At 42.8% G+C, this 11,149-nt stretch overlaps 2 protein-coding genes across 4 annotated transcripts; both read left to right on the top strand.

Moving 5' to 3' along the window:
- Positions 1-571: 571 nt before the first annotated feature.
- sumo2a (small ubiquitin like modifier 2a) lies at positions 572-4,277 on the top strand. 2 transcript variants are annotated; one of them, XM_086034347.1, is made up of 4 exons: positions 572-737; positions 1,201-1,332; positions 3,178-3,249; positions 3,891-4,277. In XM_086034347.1, the coding sequence occupies exons 1-4, from the start codon at positions 717-719 to the stop codon at positions 3,954-3,956; spliced, it is 291 nt and encodes a 96-aa protein (XP_085890473.1). In that variant the 5' UTR covers positions 572-716; the 3' UTR covers positions 3,957-4,277. The 2 variants fall into 2 exon arrangements, with proteins under 2 accessions (XP_085890473.1, XP_085890474.1); XM_086034348.1 differs by lacking the exon at positions 572-737 and adding an exon at positions 782-932.
- Positions 4,278-5,312: 1,035 nt separating this feature from the next.
- On the top strand, positions 5,313-10,359 carry jpt1a (Jupiter microtubule associated homolog 1a). Of its 2 annotated transcripts, none has more exons than XM_086034535.1 (5): positions 5,313-5,431; positions 7,020-7,162; positions 7,748-7,842; positions 8,437-8,464; positions 8,595-10,359. In XM_086034535.1, exons 1-5 carry the CDS (start codon positions 5,427-5,429, stop codon positions 8,729-8,731), a joined length of 408 nt encoding a protein of 135 aa, XP_085890661.1. In that variant the 5' UTR covers positions 5,313-5,426; the 3' UTR covers positions 8,732-10,359. The 2 variants fall into 2 exon arrangements, with proteins under 2 accessions (XP_085890661.1, XP_085890660.1); XM_086034534.1 differs by having other exon boundaries at positions 5,328-5,561.
- The last annotated feature ends 790 nt before the right edge of the window (positions 10,360-11,149 follow it).

The following is an 11,149-nucleotide window of genomic DNA, read 5'->3' on the forward strand; positions in this document are numbered from 1 at the left end:
ATGAATGATAAACTTTTCATGCAGATTTTATCTAGTGTTGCGCCGCTGGGCGAGTCAACCTGGCTGTGGCAGTGGGACGGGTAGCAACATGACGTTTGGCCTCACTTCAACCCATCAACAGCACAGTCAGCTGTATTCCATCGTCTTGTTCTGCAAATTTTCGGGGTGGAATTTATTGGTGTTGCAAAATGGTTATGGTGTAGCTCAGGAGTGCCAAACTCATTTTTGTCGCAGGCCACATCATAGTTTTGATGTCCCTCGGAGGGCCGTTACGACTGTGAACTCATAGAAATGATCGCTTTGTATAATCACATATACACAACAAATGGCGTTACTAGTTTTGAAATCAGAAGCCAGTTAATAGTTCAACTCTTTTCAATTGATTTTAAAGGGGGTGGGTAACAAACGTTTGCAATATCTCATATGTGGTGTTAAAAGTGAAGACAATTTGAAAGAAACATGTCAAGTCAACACAAAGATTTGCCTTCGCGGACCACATAAAATCATGTCGCGGTCCAGATCTGGCCCCCGGGCCATGAGTTTGACACCTACGGTGTAGCTCGTTACTACCCACCTCAGGAAATTTTGTTCCACGTTCTTGTGTCTCCCACGCGCTAGGCGGCGCTAACTATTCATCACTTCGAGGTGGGCCGAGCGGTGCCGCACAGCGAAGTAGACAAGCTTCAAAGTGTGGTAGCCGAAACAACGCATTAGCTATGGCAGACGAGAAGCCTAAGGTAATGCCTTCTATGTACGCCTTTTTTTTTTTTTCCTTCACCCGTATACCCTCGCTGTGTTTACATTAGTCACCAGAGAGACAATACAATACGAAACGATATAATCGGGGTCGAGGCAAAGAATTCAACCATAGACTTAGCCGTAGGAGCCGGCCGGCGCTAACGCACAATTGAGCTAGCGGCATATTTAGCATGGTAGGCTAGCGCTCTTAATGTGCTTGAAACGGAGTTCGAATTCGGAATGAAACCCTGACGTAAACATCACCATTGCGCCCCTGCTTGGTCCAATTATAGTAATGGGACTGTTTGAGGCGTTCAAACACGTTAGGGGCTGGAATAGATTATTTGAATTGGTTATTTGACTGTTTTTCTAATGGAACGATTCCCGGAATAGGCAACCTACGGCTCGCGGGCCGCATGTAGGTGCACATTATTAACTTCGTTGTTTGTGTCTGCCTACTAGGATGGACTAAAAACTGAGAACAACGAGCACATCAACCTGAAGGTGGCTGGCCAGGACGGTTCGGTGGTGCAGTTCAAGATCAAGAGGCACACTCCACTCAGCAAACTGATGAAAGCTTATTGCGAACGGCAGGTGAGACACATCATGTGTAATAGACCGCTCGGAGGTATGTGCTAAAAATTGTAACGCATCCCACAATCCCACGCGATCGTCCATTTTGGATGGCAACTCCACCTCTTCCTTGCCAGCGTGTATGCTGGTCACTTGGAGTCCTTTACGCGACGACATAATTTTAGTGGATTGAAGCCACCTGTTGCGACGGAGACTTTGAGCGGGCAGGTGAGCGTACGGTATGCCGACAACTTGCGTTTGATCGGCGATTTGGACCAATACAAACTTCAACAGAGTGACTGGATTACTAATTCGCAAGCACTGCCCATTGTGTTTCACATTGATCTTGTCCACTACCTCATTTTCTACACAAGCCCATTCTGTGAATTGAAGGACTTCCGGAGTCATAAATGTATGGAGGCATATGACAGGTTTGTGTCTGGCTAGGTTTGCGATGTGTGTGTTTACAATTTACATGATGGCAACCGTAAAGTTGTGAGAGCAAAACACAGAGAATATCGGAGCATAGTTTACGATACATACTCGATTGGCCTGAAATCACTTTCCTGGTATCATTGTTTTGAAATGGGCCTACGCTGCTGAAATAAACTTTTTTTTCCCGTGCTGGTCTCATCAGCTACTAGCGGGGCAACTAGCAAACCAACATAAGCATGCACGATACATGCTTGACATTAAATCACTTTTCTGGTCAGATCATTTTGAAATGAGATACCCATCTTAAAAACAAAACAAAAACAGCACAGACTGGCATGGTTTTGTTTTGTTTTCACGTTGGTTTCATCAGCTAATCGCGGGGCATCTAGCAAGACCAACACAAAAACACTACACTACGGGGCAGTCACATTTATTTATTAGCAGGGTAGTCTACCTAATGAGATAAAAATACTACCGTTGAAGAATGGAACAAAGAGCGATCATATTTCAGCAGAGAATATTTTACCTGTGACAAAGTGATCCGAGCATAGTCGGAGTTTGGTAGGTTGGCTCTGTTTACTGCAGCCAGCCACAGTTGCCTTCGTCTTTCACTTTTTTTTTTCTGGGCATGAAGTCCCTGACCTGTGATCATGTGAAAACATATTTTGACAGACCAGCATCCAAACAAATAAGCATACAACTCACCGTTACGCTTAATGTTCTGGCACGTCCATTGAAATTGGGACATCGATGCAATTATCTTCTTGGCTATACCGTCACCACAATGAATATAAAATGAACAAGATGTGCTTAAACTGCAGTTTAATTTTGAGGGTATATACATCCAAATCAGGTGAACGGTTATAACATGGGATATTTGTAAAGAGGTGTTCACACAGATGTATTTAAACTTTTTTTTTAACCCCCCTCACACAATGCAGAAGGCGGCTAGCTACGCGGTGGCATTTTTCCCCAGACTCTCTTACTGTCACATGAAGCAAATTCATCGACGAGCTTGTACAGCCTTCTTCGTTACACAGCAGTGCACAACAGATATTTGCTATCGCATTAAACATTCATTTCATAGTCATTTCATGAATAATGTGGACCAGACACTAAACTAAAAATGTTATAATTTTGTATATGAATCTTTTAAGTTAGTTTATGTATTGTGTTTTTGCTCTTTCTTGTCCCTGAAACAATACAGTATTTGAAGATCAGTTTTATAAGAGATTGAAGTGTGGTATCAAATTCAACATGTATGCTTCGTGTGAAAGTTTTGTTCTTTAGATATATAAATGTCATGAAGCACCTTCCGATAGTATTCTTCCACTATATATATTGTCATACAATTGTTTTATGGGAATCGTTGTCTAAATCACATCATATCAAGAATTAGTTGGAGCATAATTTTTGTGTCCTTTTTCACAGGGATTATCAATGAGGCAGATACGATTTCGGTTTGATGGTCAGCCGATCAATGAAACGGACACACCCTCGCAGGTACTAACAACCTGACTTTACTGTCTGAACGGATTTTTGAGTAGTATTGATCCCTCACGGTGGAAAACTTACATTAACGCCTGAAATAAGACTTTTGAAGCTTTTTAGAGCTACGAACAAGAAATGATATATGCCAAGACAAGTCCATCCACCCATCCATCCATTTTCCAACCCGCTTATCCTCATTTATTCATTCTTAGCCCATTACATACTTGTGATGTAAAATGATCAACAACGACTGATGACACCTAATATCAAGGCACTTGCTAATACATGCACACATTGCAAGTCGGGTCAATTTGTGGAGGAACTCAAACGTTTTACGTTCCCCTTCATCTGGCGATTAGCGTGGGTCTTAAAACATCAGTGGCCAAAACATGCCTAATTCAAATTAAACTGCACTAATAAAGTAACCAGCAGAGGGTGCTGGAACTGCACAAATGGAAAACAGCTTGGTCTTTTTAACTAGATTTACGACGATATGATATTGCTGTTATCTGCCTCCCTCTCGCCCAAAGTCAGCTGGGGTAGGCTATCGACATATATGAGATAGATATATGGATGGATGACTGGATTGCCTTCCAGTCTGATCAGAGTGTGGGTCTTTAACCTCTCATCTGATGTCCAAACTTTGTTTTCAGCTGGAAATGGAGGACGAAGATACGATCGACGTGTTCCAGCAGCAAACTGGAGGATGTTCTCCTTAAAGACTGTTTCCTGTGTACATCTCTACCTCCTTTTCCATGTCCTTGAGCATCTTCATTCTGCCCCATTTCTCGTCATGTATATGCTACCAGCCAGTGGAACACCTGTCATGCCGCAAGCAGCAGCGCAGTTGTTGTAGCGCTTTACACAGTCACTCACTCGTGTCAATTTGTTTGGGGTGAGGGGATTTACATGTCCTTAGTTTTTATACTTCCATCGTTGAAGGTTTCAGGTGGAGCATTTGTTATTCATCAAGCAACCCTGCATTTTAAATTCTGTTATAAAATGTATTGGAATAAATTGAGCCGTTTTTTTTTCTTAAACACCTGCCCGTGTTTAAGTGATATAATACAGCAGATATTAAAAAAATTATGGTGCAATTCAAATTCAAAGCACACATCCATCCAATTTCCTATGTTGCATGTCCTGTTCAGCAGAGGTGGGCACTGTACCCTATTTTGCCGGTCTGTCCTCCGTCCGAGACCTGGGCACCCTTCCGTCATCGTCAATCCGGCCTTATTGATAAAAATGATATGCCTCCGACCCCGTCCATCCGTGTCCTTTTAAAGGGCTTGCGTCCTTAGGTTCCGTCAGTCCGTGCCCATTTCTGCTGTTAAGGGTTGTAGCTGAGCTGGAGCCCAGGCCAGCTAACTGCAGACTACACCGTAGACCAGGGGTGGCCAATTCCATTCCTTAAAGTCGAGTGTCCTGCCTGTTTTCCCATCTCTCCCTGCTGCAACACACACCTTATCATTTGAATCAGGTGGGTTGCAGCAGGGTGACATAAAACATGCAGGATAACTGCCCTCGAGGACCGGAATTGCCCACCGTAGACTGATGGCCAGGCAATCAGACAGACAGGCACCCATGCACACGCACACAGACTCCTTATTAAACCGTGCAAGTTCGTTTGAATCCAATGGGCCTGACCAAACTTAAAACAAGTTCAAAAGAATTGTTTCATTAACAAGTGAGGTAAAGATAGACACAGTAGTAAGGAAAATGAGTATTCAGTAGATCCCCGCTATTTGCGGGAAATAGGGATTGGGTTGGCCTGCGAATAGTGGAAAAAAAATAATTCTTGAAAAATATGCTCTAGCATGGAGGGTCCACGGTATACTCGTCATATAAAAGTTGTCAATATCCGCTGCACCTTAAAATTCCCCCAAAATAAAAGTCCAGAGGTGAATGGTTTTGTTTTATAATGCGGTAATACATAACTTACAATGACGTATACCGTATAAAAATGTTTAAAAAATAATTCAAAGGTAACCTGTCGTAATTGACAAAAGATATAGCACGAGCATGGCACAGTAATTAAACGGATGTGGTCCGATTCATTATTATTGCGGGTACCTTTATTTTCAAGGTGGTACCGGAAGTGACATCTCGTCCACTACCTAACTTGTCATCGCATCACACTGAGATCGGAGGCAGGTTGATCGAAGCAGCACAGATTTGGACGGACAAAGATGAGGTGGTGAAATAATACACACTTCAACCCTAAACTCGTGTATATTCCGTCCTGTTTTTATTGCGACTACTGTGAAAATGACGACCACGACGACATATCAAGGGATGGAGCCCGATGCTAAAAACAGCTCCAGGTAAAAAAAAAAAAATGTCTGCGTGCTTTCCATCACTACGTTAGCAACCATAATGATGTTCACCAGAAAGACTAGCATCGGTAAAATGTTGAACTTCCCCTTCTTATTCTGAACCATTTGCCTTTTTTTTTTAAATTAGTAACGCAGTCCTTCCGTTGGTGTAAAGGCCCCGTTAAACGAGCCATTTTCAGTGAAAATAGCTAGCATTGTAGCACATGTCCCTTTGTACACCTTGTAGTCAGACAGCCACTGATTAAATAAAGCATATTTCGACTACAACTTCCTTTCAAAATTCACCCGACGGATCGATTTACGGCTTGTATCCATTTTCATGAAAAACGAAACCCCCCAAAAAATTGTTGTCTCCGGAGCGTGGGATGTGTTCCGGTAGGGTGGGGCCACCCGTGTGGGTTTCCCAACCACTCGAGTCGAGAGGCAACAAAGAGGTCACTGTCCAATTTGGGAGCTAAAACGAACATTACGTCAAATCAAACCACTAGTCCATTCATTGAATTTAGTTTTCAAATAGCTATTATTTTATAATACAACTGACAGGAATAGATATATATTACATAAAATTAGGTATGCGTGTAAAATTTCAAAGATTGATTAATGTACTCTAGACCAGACGCATATTTTATAGGCCATTCCAGTGGTATAAATGTCATTGTCATGTGATGAATATTAATAAAGTTATGAATCTTTAAAAAAGGAGAAAATGCACCAATTTCTGGCCAGAGTGGTACTTGAAAAATTAAGTGTTTTTATGGTACTTTGTGTCAAGGGTTCGACAGCCAACCAAACAAACCTTTCCAAAAGTAAACACCTCCCCCAAGAAGACACTCCTAATGACAAACGTTGCCTGTAGTTAGCTGTACTAACCTTTGTGTTTCCACAAGGTGGGACTTTTGGTGGGGCTTGTTACTCCGGTACCTGCATGAACTTCATTTCTGGCCAGAAAAAGAGCATGAAGTTGGAGGTTTCACAGGGTCGAACAGTTATTTTCTTCGTCGTGTATATATTTTGAATTCTTTAGTTTAATAGGTTAGTTTTTTTCCTCACTTGCCTCGAAAAATTCCTGATCGTTTGGGCCCTACAATATGTTAATATACTTTTGACCTTTTGGCTCCGCTTCCTCTTCTGTGAAGCAATTCCAGACGGACTTCCGTGAAAATTGCACTGTAGTAGCAAACACTTATTCTGGTGTTTCGCAACTTCATTTCATGATAGCTTTGTGGTTAGTATGACATCTCTGTCTTCTTCTGTTAATTCCTCTCACCAATGGTTGTAATAGTGCGGCGGCCGCTCTCAGAAGTTGCGTCCACCTTATTCTATACAATTCCTCATCATCCACAATGACATTACAATCCAATATTATAGTTGCGTAACTTGTAGCTATCAGATGGGAAACATTCACCGCCATCCGATTGACCTGGCACCGCGCATCTTTCTTCTCAGGGTTCTGCGTCCTCCCGGCGGCGCCTCCAACATCTCATTTGGAGCCGATGAGGACAAACCTCCTGCCCGCAAAGACAAGATGGCCTCCAGCGTTTTTGCCGAGCCGGAAGACCCCTACGCTAATCGAAGGAATAATCCGCCAGGTGGTCTACTCCTTTTCACCCCGCTTAATTAATATTACTACTACTCTGATAGGGCCACCACAAATAAAATACAATACACTTTTATTTAACAAAGCACTTTACATATAAGTAAGAAGATATATATATATATATTTTGAACATCGCAGGCCAGCGAGCGACTGGCGCGCATGGTGAAATGTGATTGGCTTTTGTCAAAACACTACCGCTTTTGTCCACATGGCGCCGCCATAATAAACAAAAACTGACATGAAGCAGTGTTTCTTTAATTGTGATTTCTATCGCCATCGAGATAATTGTGAATGTTATTATTTCCATAATCGTCCAGCCCTACTTTATACTGTTAACTGCGACCTAGCGGGACGGCGTAAACGATGAACTACGATATAGCGAGTCAACGCTGTATTGTGTCATGTGTGCATTATCCATGTTGTAATTGTGAGCCGTCACCTTTTCCCGATAGCGGCATTTATACAACCACACTCCCGCTTTCCTTCTAAATGATTGCATAAATATCGAAATCAGAGGCATTTGCGTATGACACAAGTCTCTGTTTTTGTCACGCTGCGTCATGTCCTCTGTTTCCAGGTGGGAAGCCGACGGGCGTCCTGTGCGGTGAGTCATCAGCCCCCCTCAGGAGAGGCGCCACCAATGCCGTGAACTCAGCAGACCCCCCATTATTGGTAAAGATCAGCTGGCTGGTCATTAGGTGCACAGGGAAGTGAGACATGCAAACTGCGCCATTGCAAAAGCAGAAGTAGACAAGTACTTCCCTCTCGCTTTTTGTCATGTTTACATGATCCTCAGAAGTGGTGCTAGCATTTCATCCGGAGACGATTAATGACGTGGATGCAAGTGCAAATCGATACAGTAATCTACACATCTGTATGTTGTCTACTTTAGAATACTTGTCTCTCATTGCAGTCAATGAAAGTACAGAAACATTCAAAGAGGAAGCGAAATTCCCACGCTTCTGCTTCACTAGACTTCTGTTGCTTATATTTTTTTCCTCTTGCCAAGAGTACGAGCCAGAAAATGGTGGAAACGTTTTTGGTTGAGTCAGGTCAAACATGTCGCATTACATCATAATTGTTTTTCAGTACGCATAGTGATTCAATTTCTACATTGATGAGTGCACTCCCTTTTTAGCCAAAAGAAGAAACCATTACTAAATGGAGCAGTAACCGATGAGAAAATATCAACATCGTGACTATTTATAAGTCAAGGGAAAATTTCCATCCTGCGCTTTGATGACAGAATGTCCTTCCTTATTTTAGGATGGAGACACGCCTGTATGTGACAGTGGTGAGTGTATGTTTCCCTCATCACTTCATCCAAACGGCAAACTGGCTTTGGCTGTTGCATGCACATTGTCGTATTTCTGCCTGGTAATGATAAAAAGTACAGAGCTTGGTGCGCGCGCGCGTGTGTCCAGGATGTGACGAGTCAGCAGCTGCTTCCGAGCGTCAAGACGCCGCCGCCGCCGCCGCTCCAGCAGAGGATCTGATCGCCGGCCCACCCTCTGGACGTAGGAATCCCCCAGGAGGAAAGTCCAGCCTCATCCTGGGTTGAATTGCTGCCAAGCGAGCCCACCACCACCACCACCCCATCCCCACTTCCTGTCTCCCACGCCACACATCCGAAAGTGGGACTCCCACCATGTAACGGTACCTCGGACCTCCCCTCTGATGTCTCCCTAGTGCCAGTCCTCCTCCACATCTCAAGTGCATTGTTTTGATACTTCCTTGTCGGGACCATTTTTGTAATGTCATTATTTATTTTGGCAGAAGCACTTTATGTCTTTCAAAGTCAGCCGTCTGGTCCGTATCTTCATTTCCAGAGGCCGCAAGGATCACGTCCCCCAGCGCACTGTAATTCCCCCGATTTCTTTCTCACGGCACGGCACAAACTGCAGGCGATGATAGAAACATCAAAGGAAAGCTTTCACTTTTGAATTTTGTTCTGGTTTGAACCATCCCGCGTGCCCATTTGGTCCCGAACCAGAATCACAAGTCACGACAAACTCTTACTGTGAAGCCTTTTTTTTTTTTTTTTTTTTTTCTTAATCTTTTTCTGTGATAGAACATGTTGTGGTATTGTGACTGCATGGACATTTGAACCTTTTTACTGGTTATGGTACTTAAAAAAACAACAACAGAAATCAGAAAGGAAATCAGTGATCCCCCAGTATTCCGAATCCCGACTTTTTGTATTGTAGTGGCTAGCCTCTCGATGTTTCACCGCTCATATTCACTCTGAAGCGAAGTGTGCCTCTTTTGCGTTTCAAAACTCAGTCAAGGTTGGATAGGCTGGTCGCATGTAAAGGCCTAGATAGACCAATCCGACGTTGGCCAACTAGGACCGAGGCTTACCCCCTGTCGCGCTGGAAAAATACATTATGACGGACAGCGACGCTGACCGTGAAAGTAACTTCTGCACATGCGTGAGATGCAATACCCCTCCATACCATCGGCGGCGGTAGTCACTATTCTTCATGGTTAGAAAAAGCCAACCGGAAAACTATTGGCCGGGGGCGGATTATAAAAACATAACGCATTCGGCTATACTTTTCGCTCACGATAAACTCCGACGCGAAGAAGATTAAGGCAGCAAAGACGTGCTCACTGTTTATCCGCATGTGTCACTTCCTGTTATTTCCCCGTGCGCTGATTCGCTGGCTAACAGCCAATCAGAGAGGCCAAATGTGACGACGCCGATTCGACATGCTGAAACGCCCTCCTGACGGGGTCCGAAGTCCCACGACGTTCTCTACATCAATCACACGGCGCAATCCGACGCTTACCAACGTCAGACGTCGGGTTGGTGCGTCTCGGCCTTCAAGCAGCGACACCGAGTCCTTGAGTTACATTGCAAGCCAGCAGAATGTTGTTGGGCCTGATGTTAAACAACCTGTCCTACATTTGACAAGTGACCTTATGACACAGCTCAGCCTTTTGTTTCTTCTCCCGATGTCTACGTTCATTATCTCATTCCTTCTATGGGCAAAAGAGACTCCAAACAGCCAGATAGTTGTGTGAGGTCCTACCGTCATTACAACTTCTTCGTGTGGCATCCTGTGCATGGTTTTTTGTTTTGTTACTTTTTTGTCCTCATGCTGGATGTTATAGTCGCTTGCAGACGTTTGAATTGAAGAAATGGCACAAGTGGAAAATTTACATTAAAAATCAATTCAGACCATGGCTGCTCGTCTTCTTTTTCTTGCGGGAATAACATGAATTCCGTGAAAAACAAATGCGAATGATGAGAATTTCAGATAAAATGCCAGTGGAGAAAAGATACATAAAAGTTTTTTCCACAGTCTGCTACAATCTTCTGATGATTGCAAAGTATTACAGTTAACCCTAAAAGACAAAAAGTTGTAAAGTTTTATGGATACATTCACACAAAATAACACGATGACTATTCTCAACATTAGTTAGTTTGTATTTGTGCACCAATAGGATTTCTTCAAATGGTGCAACAGATTATTTTGTGATATATCTTTTTATCGTGTATAATTTAACACTGGCAACTATTCACTCAAATTCTTCAAAAGATGCGTCTTGTTACTTTGTTTTTGCGAGAAGTTGCTCCGTATATTCTCGAAATATTCATTCTCGACATTAAAACTTCATTTTTTCAAGAACTAACTTTCTTGTAACTTTTGTGCAGTTTATTTCTGTAATAATACACCCCCCAAAGTAATAACATTTACACAATGACATTAATTCTACAACTTTAATTCGTCTTATTCTTGTAATGTAGCGACTTTTCTTGTGAATGTACCATTATGTATTGCTAGATAATCCTGTTAAAAAAATTGGGGGGGTTGAGGGAGGTCTTTGAATGGATTTTTTTTCTTTCTTTCTTTCGTTCTTTCTTTTTCTTGAAGAATACTGCCTCATATTTTGTAATATTGCATATTTCATGTGCGTCACATGATTTCTCGCAATATGTTCTATCACTGATCCCCAACAGTCCTTACAGCTG

The sequence above is a fragment of the Filicampus tigris genome, chromosome 6 (genome assembly GCF_054856515.1).
Source record: "Filicampus tigris isolate MCC_2025a chromosome 6, RoL_Ftig_1.0, whole genome shotgun sequence".
Classification (NCBI taxonomy): Eukaryota; Metazoa; Chordata; class Actinopteri; order Syngnathiformes; family Syngnathidae; genus Filicampus; species Filicampus tigris.